The sequence below is a fragment of the Muntiacus reevesi genome, chromosome 20, assembly GCF_963930625.1.
Source record: "Muntiacus reevesi chromosome 20, mMunRee1.1, whole genome shotgun sequence".
In the NCBI taxonomy this organism is placed as follows: domain Eukaryota; kingdom Metazoa; phylum Chordata; class Mammalia; order Artiodactyla; family Cervidae; genus Muntiacus; species Muntiacus reevesi.
In genome coordinates, this window is record NC_089268.1 from 40,230,331 (window position 1) to 40,254,276 (window position 23,946).

At 42.9% G+C, this 23,946-nt stretch overlaps 2 protein-coding genes across 14 annotated transcripts in view; both read left to right on the top strand.

Moving 5' to 3' along the window:
- The window catches only part of KIF13A (kinesin family member 13A), a 198,496-nt gene that overhangs the window by 131,714 nt on the left and 42,836 nt on the right, over positions 1-23,946 (top strand). For 9 of the 13 annotated variants that reach the window (XM_065913151.1, XM_065913149.1, XM_065913147.1 and 6 more), the window contains exons 10-19: positions 3,342-3,453; positions 3,838-4,050; positions 6,513-6,623; positions 8,521-8,655; positions 11,545-11,675; positions 15,300-15,386; positions 15,486-15,652; positions 16,794-16,913; positions 21,109-21,322; positions 23,554-23,716. In XM_065913151.1, the coding sequence (XP_065769223.1) occupies positions 3,342-3,453; positions 3,838-4,050; positions 6,513-6,623; positions 8,521-8,655; positions 11,545-11,675; positions 15,300-15,386; positions 15,486-15,652; positions 16,794-16,913; positions 21,109-21,322; positions 23,554-23,716 (1,453 nt within the window). The remainder of the gene's footprint in view (positions 1-3,341; positions 3,454-3,837; positions 4,051-6,512; positions 6,624-8,520; positions 8,656-11,544; positions 11,676-15,299; positions 15,387-15,485; positions 15,653-16,793; positions 16,914-21,108; positions 21,323-23,553; positions 23,717-23,946) is intronic. The other 4 variants (XM_065913154.1, XM_065913155.1, XM_065913156.1 and 1 more) reach the window with 1 other exon arrangement.
- Positions 8,678-9,429, top strand: LOC136151766 (cytochrome c). Its single transcript, XM_065913161.1, has one exon. The coding sequence runs from the start codon at positions 8,804-8,806 to the stop codon at positions 9,119-9,121; it is 318 nt and encodes a 105-aa protein (XP_065769233.1). The 5' UTR covers positions 8,678-8,803; the 3' UTR covers positions 9,122-9,429.

Here is a 23,946-nt window from a genome sequence, read left to right on the forward strand (position 1 = left end):
CTAGGTGGGACCTGGAAGGGGGTGTTGGCATGGACCCCTTGTCACTGGTGATCTGGTGACCTCTCAGGCATCACTGACTCCCACTCACCCTGCAGCTTATTTCTTTTTGTTTCACGGAGACCATAACAGGTTTAGATGAAGTCCTTGTTTTGAGGATGTGCACACTCTTAGGTAAAGAGTGTGGCCTCTGTGAGTAATAAGCTTCTCTAACTGAGCAAGTTATATGGAGCTATCAGTTCAGTTCAGTTCAGTTGCTCAGTTGTTTTGCGACCCCATGAATTGCAGCACACCAGGCTTCCCTGTCCATCATCAACTCCCAAAGCTTGCTCAAACTCACGTCCATCGAGTCGGTGATGCCATCCAACTATCTTATCCTCTGTCGTCCCCTTTGCCTCCTGCCTGCAATCTTTTCCAGCATCAGGGTCTTTTCCAATGAGTCAGTTCTTTGCATCAGGTGACCAAAGTGTTGGAATTTCAGCTTCAGCATCAGTCCTTCTAATGAATATTCAGGACTGATTTCCTTTAGGATTGACTGGTGGGATCTCCTTGCACTCCAAGGGACTCTCAAGAGTCTTCTCCAACACCACAGTTCAAAAGCATCAGTTCTTCAACACTCAGCTTTCTTTATAGTCCAACTCTCACATCCATACATGACTACTGGAAAAACCATAGCTTTGACTAGATGAACCTTTGTTGGCTAGTGCAGTTATATAGAGCTTGTATATAAACTTGTTCAGTTTTATAGAGCTGTAGGACCCCTGTTAACCTCAGAGTTGCTGATATTGACCCTTGAGTCACTGAGTTCTTTATGGATGGTATGAGTTAAAGTAATTTCTGCTGCATTTGGGTATTAAAAATCATGAATAGTCCGAACGATTGCTTCCAAATGAGAATTCCATTTCAATAGTTGCAAAATGTGAAAAATGCCCTATATTCTTTATCTAGGCAGAAATGTGTTTTTACCTTATATTGAACTCTTTTTTCCTCTGTTTCATATAGGCCACGCACATGTTTCTTTCTTAAAATTGTTAACCATTGGTTGGGGACCTCCCTTCCTGGACCAGGGATTGAACCCATGTCCCCTGGATTGGCAGGCAGATTCTCATCCACTGGACTACTAGGGAAGTTCCTCATTCAGCTTTAAGAAAAGTAAAAGACGTTTTCACCAAGAACTTTATTTAACAACATAGTCACTAATTGAATGAGCTTTCTGGCTAACCCAATAATTATGCAAGAACCTTATTTGCAAAAGAGGACACACCCGAGGCTCTGGTGGACATGAATTGAATGGTGGGGGGCACTATATAACCCAGGCTTCTTTCTCTTACCATTTCTCTTATCATTTTCACGGTTCTTCATGTTGTTGCACGTGTCAGAACTTCATTCCTCTCGTATGGCCGAGTGCTACTCCACTGCAAGGACATATTGCATTTTATTCTTCCCTTCATTATTCAGTGGACGTTTGAGCTGCTTCCACACTTTTGGCTATTGTGACTATCGCTGCTATGAAATTCTTATGCAAGTTTTCGTATGGACATATGTTTTCGTTTCTCTTGCGGTGGATTTGTTTAACTTTTAAATTTGTCAATTATGATGTACATCTTTATGTCACTTGGCAATAATGGCTGTTAGTTATTAAAATTCTGGCTCTTTTTCTGCCTCTTGGCATTGCTTTGCATTTCAATGACTTCTCCAGTGACTCACCTTTGGAGAATTGTATTTTGTGGGAAATGATTTTACTCCTTTCAGCTTGTTTAATGGAAATCTACTGTTAACGTTAGGAAGAAAGCTATGTTGTCTTTCACTTCTAACCTCTAGTCCCTTCCTGGTTTTTATAAATAAGTAGTAGCATTTAATTTTTTCATCACTTACAAAACCTTTTGTCTTTGTGGTATCATGTTACCTTCCTAGCAGTCCCGAGAGATGTCCTGAGACTGATCTTTTCTGGCTACTAAACTTGGAATCCAGTTGATTGCTTTTAAAAGAACAGTTGGTACTTAACTATGACATGAGGCTGTCCTTCATTCTTCAGCACCACAGATCTGTTGTTTCTATGGTGATCTTTTTTCCAAGTACAAAGAATATCTATTAACCACCAGTGGAGGTTCCCAGGTGGGGCAGGTGGTAGAGAACCCACCTGCCAGTGCAGGAGACATAAGAGATGTGGGTTCGAGCCCTGGGTCAGGAAGATCTCCTGGAGGAGGGTACAGCCACCCGCTCCAGTATTCTTGCCTGGAGAATCCCATGGATAGAGGAGTGCAGCGGGCTACAGTCCATGGGGTCACAGAGAGTTGGACATGACTGAGTGACTCACTTTCACTTCCACCAGGAGAAGCTCATTAGCCTAGACCAGTGGTTCTCAGACTCTCTGGAAAGCTTGTTGACACTCCGCTTCCTGCCTCAGTAGGTCTGCATGGGTCCAGAGATAGTACATTTCTATCAAGGTCTCAGGTCATGTTGATGCTGCTGGTCCCAGCAACATTTTGAGACTCAGAGGCCTGGCTCCTGAATGAATGTATCGCTTTGGGTGTGGTTCAGCCAGTGCTTCTCAAAATTTAATGTGCATGTGAATCACCTGGAGATACCTTTTATGGTTCTGACTCAGTAGGCCTGGGAAGGCTTCCAGGGTTCTGTTTGGGTGGTTCTTTCCCTGGTAGCTCAGACAGTAAAGCGTCTGCCTACAATGCAGGAGACCCGGCTTCTATCCCTGGGTCGGGAAGATCCCCTGGAGAAGGAAATGGCAACCCACTCCAGTATTCTTGCCTGGAAAATCCCATGGTATTTATCCCTGAGGATCCTGGTAGGCTACAGTCCATGAGGTCGCAAAGAGTCGGACACGACTGAGCGACTTCACTTCATGGTAACTCGGCGTTGAAAAAACCTTGCCAGCTTTAAGCAGATTAACAGGATATACCTTGTAACCTGTGGTGGAAGTATGCTTTACAAGTTACGTGGTTACTCCTAGAAAATCAGAGGCCAGAGTAGTCCTGGTTAGACTCAAAGAGCAGATGGTTGAGACTTTAAACGTAATATTCAGAGTAAATTATAATTCTCTTGAGGAATCTTTTAATTGTATGTTTCCAGGTTCTGAAATGTTTCACAGCTCCTGTCTCTTGAACAAAATAGATTCTACAGGGATTCTAAATTCATTCTTTTAAACTAAGGGAGTTACTTTTTGTTTTTCATTTTTTCAACTTCTCCACGAATGTATGCTTGATGAGATCAACTTTAGGGACTTACTGTTTTGCATAATTTTATACTTAGTACCTGGAAGGATTATTATATTATATAAACAAAATAAATTCTCCATAAAACTAATTTTTTTCTTTTTCTCTTGGCAGATCACTTACAACCTTGGGGTTGGTTATCTCATCGCTGGCTGACCAGGCAGCTGGCAAGGGTAAAAACAAATTTGTGCCTTATCGTGACTCAGTCCTCACTTGGCTGCTTAAGGTAATTCATTGCTCTCATGTTCTTTTCCAACTAGAAATTGGCTGTTTCTGTAGTGACAGCTGAGAGATGTGTGCAAAGCTAACCAAAGACAACATAGCGAACTTCTGACAGTAGTGTTACTATGATTCCTAAACATGCAAGGATGAAGACTCATTCCCGTTGCCATTTTTCCATTATAATGCTGTTCCACAGGCATTGTGCTTTGATGTGAATAGAGAGAGATCACTGTTCCTCTTGTCACAAAATTTTTTGTGAAATACAAGCCCATTTCCACCTCAGGTTCCCTTCACAGAGAAGGTCATCCGCGCACATTTGCCACTTCCCTCTTGTGTTGTGCCTGGAACGGGCTCTGTTTCCTAAGATGCTGTTTGAAATACGTTGCAGGACAATCTGGGAGGCAACAGTCAGACCTCCATGATCGCCACCATCAGCCCAGCAGCAGACAACTACGAAGAGACCCTTTCCACGCTGAGATACGCAGATCGGGCCAAGAGGATCGTTAACCATGCCGTCGTGAATGAGGATCCCAACGCGAAGGTCATCCGGGAACTGCGGGAGGAGGTGGAGAAGCTGAGGGAGCAGCTCTCGCAGGCTGAGGTACGGTGAGCCCGGCGCGCCCTGTGATCCAGGCTCCCTGGCTCCTGGTGTCTGAGGGTCGAAGGTGAGCTCGCTGGCAGCTCAGCTCACCTCATATCGTTCAGCAGTGCTGAGCTGATGAGCATCTTCTCTGTGCTAAACACCGGGAGGACAGCAAGCATGGAATGCAAGGCTGCATCCCAGGCACTGACCGTCGAGGAAGCAGACAGTTAAGAGAGTTGCTGCCACTGCCTAACTGTTTGCTCCAGGCAGTCAGTTGGCCCTTGAGCCAAGATCTCTTTCAGCATGAAATCCTAAGACCCCAAAGGTGCTGCTTTGATTAACATTGTAGATGACAACTTCCACGTGGCCTTGCCATTTCCAGAGACATTCGCTCTATATCATCTCCTTATTAAGTCGTGGCAGACAAGGTGGTCAAGAATAATTAGCATTAGGAGTAATTCATTTTGTATTTTGTTCATTTGTATCTACTCCTGACAGGGAGCCAAATCACTTTGCATTGTTACCATCTTTCCTTGGCTTTACCCAGACTTCCTAACCATACCCACTTCCCAGTAGCTGTTGCCAGGGGAGGCGCTGTCTCACTGCACTAGTAACAGCACTGAGATGGGGCCAATGCCTCAACTTCAGTTACATGCTTCTGCCTGCCAGGACTTGGGTGTGTACCTAGGCTTCTGAGTTCACTCTCCTTCATACAACTGTCTTCTGACCCCACAAACAAAAGGAGGTCAGAGCTAGGGACCTGAAGATTCTATCTACTGGTGATCATGGAGTTGCATTATAACTGTTTGTTTACATGCCTTTCTCCTCTTCTGGGCCATGGGTTCCTCAAGTGCAGGAAGCATGTTTTATTAATTGTGTTTATCCCTGGTACAACAGTGATACTGGAAAGCACTTAGCACGATGAGTTGCCCATGGGAAGTGCTCAATGAATGGTGCTTTTTTATTATCATTCCAGTCATCTTTGAGTGCATCAAGCTTAATTTGTTTTTCATTGATGCCAAGAAGGGTAGCAGAACACCTGGAAAATTAAAATGCTGATAAACTGTGATGAGAGTCGTTCCTAGGAGGAGCATGATGACTCTGGAGTTTGTCTGTAGGGGGATCATCTCTGTCCTCCCTCCTGTCTCTGAATCTGCATTTCTGCTGTGACCCTGTAATCCAGGCCTGGTAGCCAGAGCAACGCCTGGCCACACGGTAGACCAGAGGAACCACAGCAGGTTCACGCTGTAGCTCAGTCATGTCTGACTCTGTAACTCCATGGACTGCGGCATGCCAGGCTTCCCTGTCCTTCACTATCTCCTGGAGATTGCTCAAACTCATATCCATTGAGTCAGTGATGCCATCCAACCATCTCATCCTCTGTTGTCCTCATCTCCTCCTGCCTTCAGTCTTTTCCAGCATCAGGATCTTTTCTAATGAGTTGGCTTTTCATATCAAGTGGCCAAAGTATTGGAGCTTCAGCTTCAGCATGAGTCCTTCCAATGAATATTCAGGGTTGATTTCCTTTAAGTCAACTGGTTTGATCTCCCTGCTGTCCAAGGGACTCTCAAGAGTCTTCTCCAGCACCACAGTTCAAAGGCATCAATTCTTCGGTCCTCAGCCTTCACATAGAATTTTCATGTGTGTCCCCTTGGACCCAGCACTAAATGTCAGTCTCAGGTTCTGTTAACACAGTGAGACACAGTTAACACATAGTCAGCTAGACCACATCATTGCCACTTCAGCTTCCAGTCTGAGCTCTGCCATCTTTTTTGTTCATAGGGTTATCCTTTGCAGAGCCTCATGTTACTACAGAGTGTCATAAAAGCATATGGGGGCCGAGGAAAGGCCCCCCAAGATTTCTTAAGCTGCATGTCTATATTTAGACCTCTTAGTTATTCTCACTGAGCAAACTCAGAGGGAAATTACTGCCCTTTTAACCAGATGTCCTATTTCCAAGTGAGTAGTAAACATGCTAAGTTTATTACCATCAGTAAGAAAAGTAGTTCAAGTGGCCCAGACTCAAATCTTAAAATAACTGAAAAGAGTCTCTACCTTTCCTGGTAGGTTAATGTCAGTGGGATGTGTTTATTAGTGATGTGTGTTGGTCTTTGTTTTATTGAAAAAGAAATCTACTCAAGTAATTTGTTCTCATACTTTTCTATTTTGAAGGTGAACTTTAGCATCTTTGAGGTCTTTAAATGTGAAATTTAAGTATGATGGATAAAATTACTCTGGGATGATTTATATCAATTTAATTCAGGGCACTGGAATTTCTTTTTTCTCGTTTTAAGAGGAGCAGCCATTTATTATTTCATTTCATTTGATTAATAAAGTTCTTAAAAACCCCCCTGACAGTGTGTGGCTTAATTGCTTCCAACAGACAGTTGATAACCTCTTAAGAAGGACAATAAGGGATTGTCTTGTACATAATGGTGGAAAAAATGAGAAAATCAGATATCTCTGCTTTCATTTTAAAGGCTATGAAGGCCCCTGAACTGAAAGAGAAGCTCGAGGAGTCTGAAAAGCTGATAAAAGAACTAACGGTGACTTGGGAAGAGAAGCTCAGGAAAACAGAAGAAATTGCACAGGTAGCTTAATAACCCAGACCTGAAATATTGTGATTCTTTCTTTTTTTTTAATTGAAGTACAGTTGACATAGAGTGTTGTGCCGTACAACCAAGCAACTCAGTAGTACACATATACACATTCTTTTTAAAAATATTTTTTTCCATCCTGGCTTATCACACAGGATATTGAGTGTCGTTCCCTGTGCTATAGTGATTCTTCTTCATTTGCCATCTTTTCTGTTAAACTACTTATCATCCTCAAAGAGTCTTAAGGGGATTTCCCTAGTGGTCCATTGAGTAAGACTCCGTGCTCCCAGTCCAGGGACATGGATTCAGTTCCTGGTCAGGGAACTAGACCCCGCATGCTGCAATTGAAAATCCTGCCTGCTGTAACTAAGATCCAAGACAGCCAAAAACAAAAAAGCCTTAAGGAGCTTTTTCTGCTGAATTAGAGCCTACAAAAATTCCATTTCTAGACACTGACTTCATTGTCTTGTATCAACTACTGTTTGGTCCCTGTGTTTGCTGGAAGTGTTGGAGAGTTCAGAATTTGTGCAGGCATGGTACAGGAACCATCTTTAATGTGTCCTGCTTTTCACACTTGAAACAAAAATCTGTGATTTCAGATCACCTAATAAAGCATTGGCAGAGAATTTATAATATACAGCACATCATAGGCTTTTCAATGTGTTTGATTCTTTGGCTCCTTAGAAAATGCTGCTATGAACTTTGAGATTAAAAGCAAGGATAGAGCATGCACACATGTGTGCGTGTCTGTGTGTGTGAGATATGAATTCTACACTGTGCATTTCATGACATTTTCATCTCATTGACCACTTGTGAGCATTGGACCACCCCAGTCGGATAGCTGAACATCAGTAACTGGAACCTAGGCTAGCCTTCTGCTTAAATGTGTTTTTGTAGATATCACAGGCACACACCTAACTTTCTGTAACTCCTACTTTGCTTGATTTTTCTTCATAGCACACATCACCTTAGGAAATTCCATATTTAACTTGTCTATTTTGTTATGGCCCGTGTCCTTCCACTAGAATATAATTTTTTGTGAAAGAAGTAACTTTATTTTCTTTGCTCTTGTATCCCCAGCCCAAGGTTAGTACCTAACACAAAAAAACATTTCATGAATAACCTGAATGAATTCAACGCCCTCTGCAAAAAGGAGAGGGCTCTTCCTGCCCCATCTCCCACTACTTTCCCACATTGACTAGGGATTCTTTACTTTTTTTTAACTTTTTATTTTATATTGAAGTATAGCCAATTAGCAATGTTGTGACAGCTTCAGGTGCACTTCAGCCATACTTATGCTTGTATCCATTTTCCCCCAACTCCCCTCCTATCCAGGCTGCCCATAACATTGAGCAGAGCTCCCTGTGTTACACCTGGGGTCCTTGGACTAGGGGTTCTTCACACCTGCATTCACCCAGTGCATCCTGAGTCCTTAAAACCATACTGCCCTCTCCCCTTACCTTGGGACTCCCCCGTTTCTTCCTCTTGAAATTCTTCTTGTGCCTCAAAAACCATCTCAAATGTGTTCTCTTCCTGAAACCTTTCCTGGACTCTTAACCCATCACAATCTCCCTCCTTTGAAGCCCCGCAGCACATTGTTCCTCTTCAGAGGCTCGGGGTCTCCTCTTTCATTTCCAGCCGAGGGGTCTTACCCCTCCACTGGACTGGAAGCCCCATAAGGGCAGGACGGTACCTGGTTTGCCCTCGGTGCTCCTATGACACTGACACAAGATGCCACATGTGTTAGATGCTCAAAAACTTGGTTGAGCTCAGTAGACTGTGTCATTTCACCGGCGTTGTTCCCAGAGATAGTGACTTAAGCTTTCCATAGGTACATCTCCTGACTCAGGCAGCAAACAGAGCTTTCTTGCTTTTGTCTGTCTCTGCACAGGAGAGGCAGCGGCAACTTGAAAGCATGGGGATTTCCCTGGAGACTTCTGGTATCAAGGTGGGAGATGACAAGTGCTACTTGGTCAACCTGAACGCAGACCCTGCTCTCAATGAACTTCTGGTTTATTATTTAAAGGTAAGAGAGTAAATTAGGCGGAGCCAGTTTGGTTGCACCAACACCGGTACTTAGGCACGTACCGGCGTGTCCTTGGGCTTAGAAAGCGGGGCGTTCGGCTTGTGAGCGGGAACTTCTCGGTTGCGCCCAGAGAAAGAACGATTTAAAAATGGGTGATGTTGAGAAGGGCAAGAAGATTTTTGTTCAGAAGTGTGCCCAGTGCCATACTGTGGAAAAGGGAGGCAAGCACAAGACTGGGCCAAACCTCCATGGTCTGTTTGGACGAAAGACGGGTCAGGCTGCTGGATTCTCTTACACAGATGCCAACAAGAACAAAGGTATCACCTGGGGAGAGGAGACGCTGATGGAGTACTTGGAGAATCCCAAGAAGTACATCCCTGGAACAAAGATGATCTTTGCTGGCATTAAGAAGAAGGGAGAGAGGGAGGACTTGATAGCTTATCTCAAAAAAGCTACCAATGAGTAATAGTTGGCCACTGCCTTATTTATTATAAAACAGAAGTGTCTCATGACTTTTTATGTGTACCATATTTAAATTGATCTCACACACTAGAATTCAGATCATGAATGGCTGATGGAATAATTCTGTTGGACAGTCCTGATTTAAATAAGATTGGTTTGTGGCTAAACGAATATGGTCAGCTTTTTTAATTTTGATAGTAATTCCGGTTCAACAAGTACTATCACTTTTCCCATTCTAAAGAGATGATTGAACTTGAATAAGGAATATTAAACTTTTTAGAGAGATGGTGCATTCCTTCTCAAACCCTATAAGAGATTGGTTTTATATTTAGATTTCTATAACTGGTTATATTAATATATTTAAATACTGAAAAGGTCGCTTCACTGTCTCATAGAACAGAGGAGGATTCACATGTTTTTGAAGTTGTGTTCATTAGCCTGTTAAGGCAAGGATTGAAAATACACTGACAAATTCCACTTTATCTTTTTGGTTTTATAAACTATGCCAATTTAATTAAAATTCTCTATCTAAAAAAAAAAAAAAAAAAAAAAAAAAAAAAAGGTAAGAGAGTAAATTAATAGATAGTTGCCACCCTGGTTCCTCCACGTACAATCCCACTTGGGTCTGGGTACCTGTCCCCATGATTTTACTTTTTGTATCCAGCTTAGCTCTCATTAAAAAATAAGAGGAATGGTATTCAGTCAAATTACCAAGGTTGTATTGTGTCGGCCAAAAAGTTTGAGTTGGCCAAACATCTTTTCCATAAGATGTTATGGAAAGACCCCCAACAAACTTCTGGACCAACCAATATTATACTGGGGCTTCCTAGCTGGGCTGATTTCAAAGGGGCAGGGGAAGCCACCGAGGGTGTCAGGGTGATCTCTGCCTATGGCAACAGGATGCTGAGAGTCTCTGGAGAGTCACCATTATGCTTCTGAGTAATCCTAAGGGGATCTTGAGGTCAGCACAAGCCTAAAGCAGACTCTGATGGGAGATTACACAGCTCGGGTTTTTCCCTGGGGTTCTTCCATATCCATCCCTTCTAAACCTGCATCCTCAGGAAGTAACTCTTGGTCCCGTGATCACCCTCTGGTGTGGATATGGGTGTGGGCTTTGGGGTTTGGCCCTGTGTCCTCAAGGTCATGTCACTGACCACACTGCAGGGGTCAGTGCAGTGGTTGTCAAACTCCTTTGTTAGGGATTCTGAGCTGCCTCATGAATGTGCAGAATGCAGTGGAGAATAAGCTTGAAGTGAAGAAAGGAGCCTCAGTCTTCTAGAATCCTTGTTATTCTACTTTCTCCAGAAACCAGTATGACACAAATAGCCCCTGACCTGTTGAGAGTCCACTCACAGACCTAAGATCTGTTCATTTAGGAAAGGATGAAGCGGTAAGGGATTGTTTCCGAAATCTTGATTTTGAACGACCATGCGTTGCACTTTCTCTGTTGAACAGGGAAGTATTTTTATTATCACAGGGACTGCATGAGTTTTAGAACAACAGAACAAGCAAAGAGGCTGCAGACATAGTCCTCACATGTCTGAGTTTTGAAGTACTGAAGAATCATGCTAATCTGTACATTGTATAACCCACAGGCATGAATACTCTGTAATTTATTAGCAACTCAACTGTTGTTTATCATTTTAAAAGTTGTATATTTGAAAATATGGTTTTCCATGAAACTTATTTTCAGTGGTTCTTGAATTTATATAGTTTTTCTCAAAGACTTTCACTGTTAATTCAGGTGATCCTAGAGAAAGAATCTTATTCATTAGATCATAATAATACTGTTTTGGTTTTGCAGGAAAAAAAAAAACAGGCTTAGAATGAAATGGCTTGGCCATGGTCACATAAATAGTCATCAAGTTAAAATTGGAGCTCAAGGTCAGTTCAGTTCAGTTTAGTTCAGTCGCTCAGTCATGTCCGACTCTTTGCTACCCCATGAATTGCAGCACACCAGGCCTCCCTGTCCATCACCAACTCCCAGAGCTTACTCAAACCCATGTCCATCGAGTCGATGATGCCTTCCAACCATCTCATCCTCTGTCGTCCCCTTCTGCTCCTGCCCCCAATTCCTCCCAGCATCAGGGTCTTTTCCAATGAGTCAGCTCTTCGCATGAGGTGGCCAAAGTACTGGAGTTTCAGCTTCAGCATCAGGTATTCTAGTGTCAAATCTGACTTCTTTGTGTTCTAAAATAATAGCTAATCACAGTTAATTAATTTTTTTTCTACAGTATTTAAACATATTTTAAATTTAGTGTGTTAAGGTAAGTTTTTGACCTACAACGCACCAGATCTTGCATCTCCCGTCTGGTTCACCTAATGTTGTCATGCATGACCTGTTAGGTTATTCAGATTGACTGTGATAAACTTTTACTGAGTTACCTGCAAGTGTAGGTGTTTCTTTCTTGAACCATCTGTTACCAGGACCACACCAGGGTAGGTGCCGATACCTCTCAGGACATCCAGCTCTTTGGGATAGGAATTCAGCCTGAGCACTGTGAGATCGATATTGGCTCTGATGGAGAGGTCAGCCTCACTCCGAAAGAAAATGCACGGTAAGAAAAGTACCATATAGATAACTAATGAGAGCCTACTGCGTAGCGTGGGGAGCTCTACTTAAATGCTCTGTGAGGACCTAGACGGAAGGAAATCCAAGGAAGAGGGGATATATGTATCCACGTGGCTGATTTACCTTGCGGTAAAGCAACTATTGTCGTCATCGCTGTTGAGTAGCTAAGTCCTGTCCAGCCCTTTAAACCCCATAGGCTGTAGCCCACCAGGCGCCTCTGTCCATGGAGTTTTCCAGGCAAGAGCACTGGTGTGTTCGGTTTCCACTTCCTTCTCCAGGGGGTCTCCCAGACTCAGGGATTAAACTCGTGCCTCCTGCATTGGCAGGCGGGTTCTTTACTGCTGAGCCACCTGGGACGCCCTAGACTCCAATAAAAATTAATTTTAAAGTAATAAAAATAAAGAGATGGTAGGGAAGAACAAGAAAAAGAAAAGTACCTTAACATAGCGTAAGTGCCTCATTTTCAGGAGTAGACTGCCCCTTTCTATTTGTTCAGTTATCAAAGTTAAGGCCCCACTAGCTTTTGCTTTCTGCTTGTAGAGAGCTGTGTAAGCAAGATTTAGAGCACCAGCTTCGTCGTGGCTGATTCTCCCTTCACTAGCTGGGTGATCTTAGATAAGATACCTCTTTTACCCAGTCTTCAATTCCCTTATGTGATAAATAAGGCTAAGGGTAGACAAGACATATAAATCACTTCCCTCAGTGCCTGACACACATAAATATTGAATAAAGTTAGTTGTTACCCATTTAATGCATTATATGAAAAACCATTATTAATCAGATAACCCCATTATATGAAGAATTCCTAAACTAAGCTATAACATGTAAAAATTTGAGAATTGATAGGGTAATATATTTACTTTTTAATTTCTATTAAATGACGTCTTCAATTATTTTGTAAGCACGTATAAAATGAAGTCTTAAAACAATATTCATTAATGCACATTATAATTCAGAACATACATTTTTATGAAGATAACTACATTCTTGTCAAATTATTCTGTTAATATCAGCCATATACATTTCCAAGTGATGAAAACCTAAGACTAAAACTACTAGCATGCAAGATTCATGAAATTTGTAGGTCTTGTGTTAAAGTGATATATTGTTAACATATTTAATGATAAAATGATACTATTCCTTAATTTTTATTTATTCCAAGTACAAATAAAATTTCGCTTTGTGCTGTACCCGCCCGCTCCCCCCCCCCCCCGCCACCATTAGAAGCTCTGGAGTTTTTTCCTGCTTTTTTAATTGACAAAATTATGTGTGTATATACACACACATACACACACACGCACACACACAACGTGACAATTTAATCATTTTCTCTTTCAACTCTATATCTGAAAATTATCTTATTCAGGAGATTTCCTCATACCTGACTTTATCTCCAAGTCTTTTTACCCTACTTTTTTTCTGTTCCCACCATGCCCAATCTCCTCCTTTCCTATAACCTGAGGGCAGTGGTTCATTCATTCAGTATACTTGCTTTGGTTCTGTGCTGGGAATGCCCAAATATAGTGACTCAAAGCCTAGTGGAGGAGGATGTATAGAAACAACAGTTATTTTACAGGAAGCTAAGTGTTTCTTCTAAAGTGAGCTTTATCGCCTGCAAATCTGATCACTATAAAAGTGTGTGGGGTTTGCAGGACTTAGGATATGCTATTGTCATGGGAATGCACAGTAGCAAAAGAAGCAAAGAACAAAATATATTTTAGAATTGTGTAAGAGTTGGCGAGATTTAGTGACGTGCTCAGGGACAGCATAGGAACTCAGTAAAGGAAAATAAGTCAGCGATATTAAATTTCTGTCTTAGAAATGAGATAAACAGTGGTGCTACTAAATCAAGATAAGGTGTATTAGAGGAGGAACAGGCTTGCAGGATGATAGGTAATGAGTAGTAATGAGTTCAGTTTGGGATATTTTGAGTTTGAGCTGTCCTTGGGGAATCAGTGTGAAGATTTCCAGGAGCACCTTGGATTTAGGGCTGTAGACCCGACACTAAAATACACAGCTGGGTGTTATGTGTTGCCTGTTTTGAAAGTGGATCTAGAATGAATAGTGGCAGCATTAAACCAATGTCTATGGGATGATCTGAAGATAATCCATGAAGGGGGCTGAGACAGGGAGTCAGAGAGGCAAGGTACAATGATGGATTCCAAGGAAAGAGAACATTTAAAGAAGAGGTCAGTATAGAAGTTCAAGAGCTTCTTTGGGACTAGCAGTTAGGAAGACGTTAACAATCAGGGGATGCTTGAGGACCAGGCAGTTGTGGGTATGGAAAGAAAAAGTACAGAGAAGGAAGAATAGGAGGTGGGGAAGTGGGCAGAGAATCTTGGTTGTGTTGATGGGAATGGGATTGGAGACACAGCAAGAGAAGGATGTGGGGTGAAGGGATAGTCCTTATTTCCTTGGATCTTCCCCACGTCCACTGGTTCTCTCTTCACATGTCTTACCTGCTGCTTAACTACATTCTATTGAGTGTTAATCTCAGTGTCTCTGTTTTTCATGTGTAGAAGTCTAAGAAGTCTTTTTTAAGATATGCCTGGTCTCTAGTAGTAGAATTTTGTTTTTAATCCTTTGTATGCTTTAGTAATTTTATTTTTACTTATTTCATTGCCTTTATTTCGAAATGCTCTTTTATGTTGTTGGGGCTTCAGTCCAATTGTTTGTTGTATCTGCTGATAACTTTGCTTCCTAAAGCAGTTCATGATTTTTTAAATTTGTTCCTCTTCAGTGGTTTGTAGGAGTCTTGTGGCCTGGATGAGGCTACATAATTTCCTGCAAAGAGATTTTATATTTGCTTCCTCCATGTACCCCTGGCATGTGTCCAAGTGGAAATTACTTCTATGCTAATTTCTTGGCTTGGGTACATTGCCAAACCAGGCACTTTCCGTAACTTTTTCTTTTTTATATTATTGTATTAAGAGCATGATATGTTCGTGTGTATGTGTGTGTATAAGGAAGCACCTAGAATAGGGATCCTCTAAAGATACAGATGATCACAAAAGTAATAAGTTAAAGAAGTAAAGCTTATTATATTTCTCTCTGATTTACTGTGGAACTGTTTTTTAGTTCTATTCTAAAAGAACGCTGCTCAGTAGAACTTTCTGAGACCATGGAAAGGTTCTCTATCTGCTGAGACCACTTTGGTAGGCACTGTCGAGGTGGTGTGGGTTTTCCTGGTGGCTCAGCGGTAAAGAATTCACCCACCAATGCAGGAGACACGGGTTCAGTCCCTGAGTCAGGAAGATCCCCCGGAGTAGGAAATGGCAACCCACTCCAGTATTCTTGCCTGGGAAATCCCATGGACGGAGGAGCCTGGCGGGGCTACACTCCATGGGGTCGCAAATAGTTGAAGTGACTCAGCGACTGAGCAAGCCCACACACAAATCCATGTGGGGCTCTTGAGAATTAACATATGGCTAGTGAGCATGAGAAGCGGGGTTTTTAGAAGGATCATTCAGCGTTTAGAATAATAAAGGACACGGCGTGACACATTGGTCTCTTAAGGGAGAGTCCCCCGCTTAACCTCTTGGGCTCCTGGGTCGGGGTTTCCTGCTCGTTCTGTTCAGCTGACGTATCCCCCGCTTCCGTGTCCCCCCAGGTCCTGTGTAAATGGCACGCTCGTGTGCAGCACCACCCAGCTGTGGCACGGGGACAGAATCCTGTGGGGAAACAACCACTTCTTCAGGTAACCGCTTTGTGCTCACGACTGTGTTCACTGACACACCTTTTCTGTTACCCGATCGTGAAGCACGTTGATTTTCGCTAATGGTCAAAAACCCCACAGAATTAATTTGCCTAAGAGGAAACGGCGAGATTGGCTGAGAGATTTTGAAAAGGAGACCGGCCCGCTGGAGCACGACCTGGATGCGGCCAGTGAAGCTTCCTCAGAACCAGACTACAACTACGAATTTGCCCAGATGGAGGTTATCATGAAAACGCTGAATAGTAATGGTGAGACCCTAAACAGTTACTTTCTCTCTCTCCTCTTTAAATGACCCTGAGAGGAATTTGAGCGTGGCTAGAGGGTTGTCAGATTTCTGGCAAATCAAATTGGGTATTCTGTTGCAGGAATAAATATTTTGACCTTTTTTGTTTATTTCTGGATTTTTAGCTTCAAGGATCCCTCTTTTTAATTATAAGAATGAAGTATCAAGAGGCTAGATGAGAAAACAAGTGTGATGTATTACTATGTATAGAATAATAGAAAAGAGCATCATTAAGATTAGGGATTAAGGGACTTCTGTGGCAGTGGTTAAGACTCTGCCTTCCAGTGCAGAGGACACAGGTTCGATCCCTGGCTGGGGAACTAAGGTCCCACGTGCCATGATGCGGCCAAAAATTTAAAAAAGAAAAAAAGAGATTCAGATTAACTACGGGGGCTTTTGACAGCGCAGCACATGGAGGACCACGGCCGGGACTCAAGCTCCAGCCTCTCTGCCTCTTGCTCACCAAGTTGGGAGGAGTCCAGACAGACATTTCATGCTCAGACAGAATCACGTTAGTGGGTCATTTAGCAACATGCCTGAGCAGCAAGTCTCCTGTGAGTGGTGGTTTGGAAGCCCCAGTAGGTGCAGGGTGTGACAGGAGGGTGTGCAGTTCCAAACTCCAGGTGAAGGAACGCCCATTAGAAGAGAGCTTGTTCTTTAGATGCAGTTGCAGACTTCTGGATGTCTCTGTTCTCCAACTCTGTGAAGTATCTAAGTGGTAGCTATTTAATCATCGCTCTATCATCCCATGTCACACATTTCTAATTTCTCCAGTCACTACCTGCTTATCCTATATATATATAATCCCCCTGGATAACCAGTGAGTGTGAAGTACTTGTTAATCCCTCCAGTCTTCTTAGCTGGAGCAATTAGGCATCAGTGGCGGGGCTCATGGTGTTAACGTGAGTATCCATTTGTGTTCTAGATCAGACTTTGATCTCTAGTGCTGACTTCATTCATGTAAAAGTAATGTTTCCCCATCACTATGCTTTACCCTCTCCCCTTGCTAAGCGGAGCTCCCCTGTAGGGCACACCTATGTGCTCCGATACGATGCTGAGATGCCGGTGGCCGGACAGAATTCACGCTCTTCATCTCTACTGCTTAGGTGGCTTCCCGATCATAAGCCTGTCTGCCTGGTGGTCGTCCCCTTGGTGGTCCTATTTGAAGATTCTCTTCCCTCTCATGTGGTTTCAGACGAAGCTCCTCCACAAACACTGGGATAAAGGTTTTAACGGATTGGCTTTAGCTTGAGGGAGCTTGGCTGGTTTTTAGCGGGGCTGCCTGTTGGCGCTTGTGGTTCATGCTTTGGCCAGGTCTAACATGATGGGGAAGACACTGCAATCTTCTGCCTGGCAGAGGTGCTCTGAATTCTTGTTGGAGGAATGTTCGCTTTTCAGTGATGACCGCTTCCTCCCCGTTTCTGAATTCCACGGCCTTCCCAACGGTTAGAATCTGGTGGCTATTCCTCATGTAGCCGACAGCAAGAAGTATCTCTGGTATTTTTATTTCTGTCGACAGCACTGCAGTTCAGGCTATGGTACTTATGGGTAAATAGTCACCTACATTATCCCAGTGATAAACTGAAATAGTGTATCTTCAAATCTCTAGAATAATTAATGGTCTAAAACCCAATTCATTTGCATTAAGAGTGAAAGCAAACCTAGTCTTTTTAGACCGTGATATGTTTTTCTCGACAACTGTTTTCACAGAGTCAGTGGCAGCTCCGAAATAAAGAACTGAGGGGCTGGTGAAGGGCCCAAGAGCTTATTCCATCTGGGATTAAAAGGTTCTTTCTTCCCTTGAATGGTCTATTCTGCCCTTTGATTCAGTGCCTGAGGTATCTTGATATGAATTAATTCTAATTCTCTGGGTCACTTTTTTTTTTTTTTTTTTAATTTTCTGGGTCACGGGGCTTCCCTTGTGGCTCAGCTGGTGAAGAAGCAGCCTGCAATGCGGGAGACCTGGGTTTGATCCCTGGGTTGGGAAGATCCCCTGGAGAAGGGAAAGGCTACCCAGTTGAGCATTCTGACCTGGAGAATTCCATGGGCTGTATAGACCATGGGGTCGCAAAGGGTCGGACACAACTGAGTGACTTTCACTTTCACTTTCCTCTGGGTCACGTAAATGCCCTTCAACCTTTACACCATCACCCTCTCTCTTTCCCATTCTCAGGACAAACAAGGAAGTTTGCGCTCATTGCGTAGTTATGTACCAGGCAGGTAATAAAGTAAGGAAGAAGGGAGCATGCTATGTCCAAAGGAAAAAAGGTCCTTTCTCTCCTAAAATACTTACCCCTTTGGTTTCTTGGCCTGAGGTTTCAGGCTTACTGAGTTTTAAAACAGTTCATTCAAGAGAAAGAAAGTGATAGGGAAATGAAGGAAACTGTTAGCAGTCTCTTGATAGTGGGCTGGTGATTTGAGAACAGGCCAGATCATCTTTGGTTTCTGTCCTTGCCCATATCACAGAGTCAGACTGAAATGCTGATTGGGATGATCTTTTTAAGAGTATGCGATATAGGGAGAACAGATACATGTACAGGTATAGCTGAGTCCCTTCGCTATTCACCCGAAACTGTCACAACATTGTTAATTGACTATGCCCCAATACAAAATAAAAAGTTTAAATTTAAAAACAAACAAACAAAAAAGAATATGCTGTATAGGGAATTCCCAGTGGTTAGGATTCTATGCTTTTACCTCCAAGGGCCTGGGTTCGATCCCTACTCGGGCAACTAAGATCCCACAACCCGTGACATGTGGCCAAAATTAAAAAAATATATATATATATGCTGTATAGTGAGAAAGGCTTAAAACAGGTTAATTAATTCAGAAAGAAAATGTTATCAATTATGTCTAAGAGAAAAGTGTTTCCAGACTTGTGTTGGGGTCAGAGGAAAAAAGAAACCTCAGCCTTGTACCTCTCCTGGACTCTGTGTATCCCGGTCACACTGGAGTCCCCGAGCAGGGCTTCCCGGGCTGGTCCATGGCAGGCGAGGGGAAGGATGCTTGGAGTTGCCCTCTGGTGCATCTGTGTGTTGATCCGTGGCTCCTGAGAAGGCCTGCTGAGCAGTCGGGGCACTGTATCATGACCAGTCACATCACTTGTACGTTGGCGTGGAACCCTGTGTGTTTCTACACACCATTGGCCAGCAAGTAGAAATGAGAATTAATCATCTTATTCAGTGTCTTTTAGCCAAAGCCCTAGAATATGATTTTATAAAAAAAAAAAATTGGTGTGTTTTCCAGTTTTCTTCCTCTGAAAAAAGGTTCATACACACTAAGTTAGGGCCCTATAAATCGATGGTGAGGACTCTGTCCATTCTTTTTGACATCTAGAGCCTAAATAGAGAAAATATATATATATAGTTTGAGAAATATATATAAAATTCTGAGAGAACTTTTCTTCTCTCGCCCTTACATGTAAAAATTTTTAGAACTCACTCAAAAAGCTTTACCATATTATTTACAATTTTTCTTCCAGAGGTTATAAGACTGTATCAGAAGTTCTAATCCTTTGGAGTATGTCAGTTTTCACTACGGGAAAGGTCTTACTCAGCCGTGGTCTGTCTTTGTGTAAGAGGGGTTTTTTTTTTTTAGGAGTCCATCTTTCACTGGCCTTTCAGGTAATGCATTTCAGGGACTCTTACATCAGGACTCTGTGAATAAAAGTATTCTGCTTTGGGAAAAAAAAATGAATTTTAGAATTTTACATCAGCAAAGAACAGTATTTTTTAAACATCTGTTCTTTAGCAGAGTACTAATTCTGAGGAAAACATTGGAGGTAAGAGTATAATTTATTACTAAGTTTGTTTCCTACCCCAGATAATTAACTCTGGTCTGAGTTCAAAACCTGGCTCTGTTGCTTTGCTTATTAGCTGTGCCATCTTAGGTCGGCCACTTAACCTTTCTGAGCTCCAGTTGTCTCATCTTTAAAATGGGAATGCTGTCCACCCCTAGGTTTGTTGCAAGGCTTTCATGAGACGATGCATGCGAAGCATAGAGTGCCTCTACCCTGAGACATAAGGCAACAGATAGTTGAATTATTATTGCTGTTTGTGGTCATCGTTTTTATTGAAACAACTCACCTATACTGTGCATATCTAGTGATTTTTAAAATTACTTTTACTCTCTTTTGTATTATTTAACTTTCTTTTTTAAGCTAATGTGCTATTTTCTTTTTCCCTCTTCTCATATAGAAAACTAGTAAAATATGAATGCTTATTTCACAAATTGATAGGGTCTTCTGGTCAAGTCAGTTAGTATCCATCATCAGGTGATGTGAAGATTCCTCTTAATTTCCTTCTCTTATCCCAGAAATTAAAATGAGAGTCAATTTGTAGAAATAGGACACTGCACTGAATAATAGGCAAGTCTGTGAATCGCAGGCTAGTCTGAGAATACAGATAAATCTCCTAGGTCCTATGTACTTCAAGGAAATACTTACCCTTATGGTAAATTTCTTTGTTTACCACCCAGATTGTCTTAACATACTGTTTCCCTGTTATGGCCTCCTCACTTAGATGTGTCATAGTTTTCTCTTTCATACACGTGATCTGTGCTTTCCTTGATCTTTGTCCACTGCATCCAGGTCATTGGCCGTTAGCAAGCTAATGTCCTGGCACAGCGGGCTAACCCTTTAGGACTGAGTCCTACCTACACCATAACCACCCCTCGTCATAGTCGGGGCCCCTTTAAACAAGTTCTGTTAGTGTTTCCAATACCTGTTCACCCACACGTGTGTTGGTCATCGCTCAATCTGCAAAAGCAGAAAAGCAGAAGTAGACATTTGTTTTGACAAGTGAATCGCTTTCTTGGTTATTAACACCTGAGAAATTGCCAGGCCATATACGCAATTCATATTTTCAAACAGATGCTGTGATCTCTAAGTTTCCTCCCACATTAGAGAAATTCAGGAGAAACAAATTTTTAGCCAAATTGGAACTAGAAACCCTTTGTCAATGGATTTGTCCATGGGAACTATAAACCCTTTGTCAACTAAAACCAATGCTAAATGCACCTAAAAAGTGACGACATAAAATCAGATCTTGTGTGGCTCTGTCTTTGAAATCACCTTAGATTTCATTGGGTCTTTCTTCTTGGTGGATAGAATACCATCCCTTTTTCCTCTTTTTGTAGTTGAGCCACCTATGTAAACATCAGGGCAAGCTCATCAAATTGAAGAACGTAAATAATAGATGTGAGGAATGTTTCCATACAAGGTGTTTAATCTGAAATGTTAAGAAAAAGGAAATGGAGAGAATTCCACCTGGCCGGCCCGGCCGGCCGCTCACAGACAAGCCCACGGAAAGGCTCCGTCTGGGGCAGGAGACGGTTCTTGTTGGACGCCTCGCTGGGGTTTGGGGGGCGCTGCCTGTCCAAGCCACCACTGAAGAATCCCTTGCCTTGTCTGTTGGTCACCAGACCCAGTTCAGAACGTGGTGCAGGTCCTGGAGAAACAGTACCTGGAAGAAAAGCGGAGCGCCCTCGAGGAGCAGCGGCTCATGTATGAGCGGGAGCTGGAGCAGCTCCGCCAGCAACTGTCCCCGGAGCGGCAGCCCCAGAGCAGCGGCCCCGACCGCCTGGCCTACAGCAGCCAGACGGCGCAGCAGAAGGTGACCCAGTGGGCCGAGGAGAGGTAGGAAGGGGACCCGGGGGCCGGGGCAAGGCCTCGGGGCCTCGGGGGAGGCCGTCGTAAGGCACGTCAACGGGGCACAAACCTAGCAAAGAGGGAAATCTTACTTCCATGTCTGAATTGTTAGTGGTCGCCTTGTCTTTCAAGGAAGATTCCCCTGGAGAAGGAAATGGCAACCCACTCCAGTCTTCTTGCCCGGAAAACCCCATGGATGGAGGAGCCTGGAGGGCTACAAGTCCATGGGGTCCGAAAGAGTCGGACACGACTGAGAGACTTCACTTTTCCACTTTCAGGTATGTTTACTGTGACGTCAGTTATTAAAGATTACACCTGCCCGGTTACCCTTCAGTAAAAATGGTTCCAAGTTAGAATACCACTGTTTGGTTTTGAAGTGAAGAACAACTGAATGGTTCTAAAGTATAAAAACGGGCTACCCTGGTGTCTTCCATGGTAAAGAATCCGCCTGCAATGCAGGAGATCCAGGTTCGATCCCTGGGTCCAAAAGATCCTCTGGAGAAGGAAATGGCAACCCACTCCAGTATTCTTGCCTGAGAAATCCATGGACAGAGGAGCCTGGCCGGCTACAGTCCATGGGGTCCCAAAGAATTGGACATGACTTTCACTCACTCAAAGCATAAAAAGCATTTCTTGTTATTTCTCTTACTTTGGAGTCAATTTAAATGCAGTTTTAGTGTTAAGAAATCTGAATTTTTTAAATTTACAACTTTAAAATATTTGTATCAGAACTGAGACAGTGGTGGAGGAAATGGTAACAACAGTAAAGACAATAAATTATTGCAAAGCTCTGTTGTGTTCTTGCCCCAGTCTAGGAATGGTGCTTTTTTATGATCCCAACAGCACCAAGTCATGGGAAATATTATTTCAATCAATCGAAATATCCTCTCAGTCATGCATTCAGTAAATGAAAAGGCCCGGCTTTGTCAATAGTCCATTAATAACTCCTCTGTTGTAATAATAATAGCACTGGATATTTCTTAAGCATTTTTCGTGTGTGGACACTACATGCCACAGAAAATCTGTGACTTTGCAGTTGGTCCTTGATATCTGCATTCCACATCCATAGATTCAAACAACCATGAATCATAGAGGAGAAATTCCGTATCTAAGTGGACCTATGCAGTTCAAACCCATGTTGTTCAAGGGTCAGCTCTACTCTTTCTTTCATTCACTGGGTAATTTTTGCATATTCTATGATGGGCATGTACTTGGCCAGGAATTAGATGTAGTGACAAGCAAAAAAGACATGGTCCCTGCCTTAGGGGTGCTTACAGCTTCATAGGGGAGACGAATGTTATTAGTCAAATAATTATACAAATAAGTGAAAAACTGTAATTATGATGAAGACCGAAAGTGAAAGTCACTCAGTCATGTCCAACTCTTTGCCACCCCATGAAATAGACCATGGAATTCTCCAGGCCAGAATACTGGAATGTGTAGCCGTTCCCTTCTCCGGGGAATCTTCCCAACCCAGGGATCGAACCCAGGTCTCCGGCATTGCAGGCGGATTCTTTACCAGCTGAGCCACCTGGGAAGCCCAAGAATACTGGAGTGGGCAGCCTATCCCTTCTCCAGGGGATCTTCCCAACCCAAGAATTGAACTGGGGTCTCCTGCATTGCAGGCGGATTCTTTACCAACTGAGCTACATGATGAAGACTACTGAGGCAAAAGATGTGGCTCTGGGAAAATATGTAATAGGGTTTGGATCTAGTCAGGATGTTAGAGACACATTTATCAGGAAGCACTATCACTTAGAGTTGAAAAGCAAGCTTCTGCTGCCCCAAAAGTACCTACTTCTCACATCTACCAAATGAAGAAATCACATAGTACACTTTCTCCTTATTCTAGATCTCCTCCACTGCAAAGCTTACAAAAGTCATAATGATTTCTTTTTCCTAAAGGAATGCTTTATTGGGCTTTTTTTTTTTTTGCATTTTCATATCAAAATCGATTCTTTTTCAAATATTTATATAATTTAAAACATGGTTGGAAGTTAAGTTACCCCACACATTTGCTCCTCATCCCTGGTTACCAGTGAATAGCCCATGGAACCCTGGTGGGAAGAGGGAAGGATAAGAGGTGAATTGGCAACGATAGGTTGAAAGATAATAGTCTGAGAGGAGATTCTTACTACTTTCTAATAATATGACTCACTTGGAAAACGGGATTGCAGTTTTCTTCCGGATGTTCTCATTTCCTTCTCTGCTGCTCGCAGGGACGAACTCTTTCGCCAAAGCCTGGCAAAACTGCGGGAGCAGCTGGTGAAAGCCAACACCCTGGTGAGAGAGGCAAATTTCTTAGCCGAGGAGATGAGCAAGCTCACCGACTACCAGGTGACTCTGCAGATCCCTGCCGCGAACCTCAGTGCCAACAGGAAGGTAAGGATGCTCTCAAAGAGGAGGAGGGCAAGAGGCGCGGCAGTGGCTTCTGAGAGGTAGAACAGAACCTTGACATCTGCAGAACATCTGTGAAGAGACCCTGACGTGAGCCGGAGGGTTTGTTCTTTTAGAGACCCCCTCTAGAAACCTCTTTGGGTATATATGATCAGAATAGGAGAATCCAGAGGGCTCAAAGACTTGCTAGTTTAAATGCTTTCTTTAAAACATTG

Bases quoted from the DNA above. Each gene is read 5' to 3' on its own strand.
- LOC136151766 (XM_065913161.1), top strand. From the start codon at position 8,804: ATGGGTGATGTTGAGAAGGGCAAGAAGATTTTTGTTCAGAAGTGTGCC.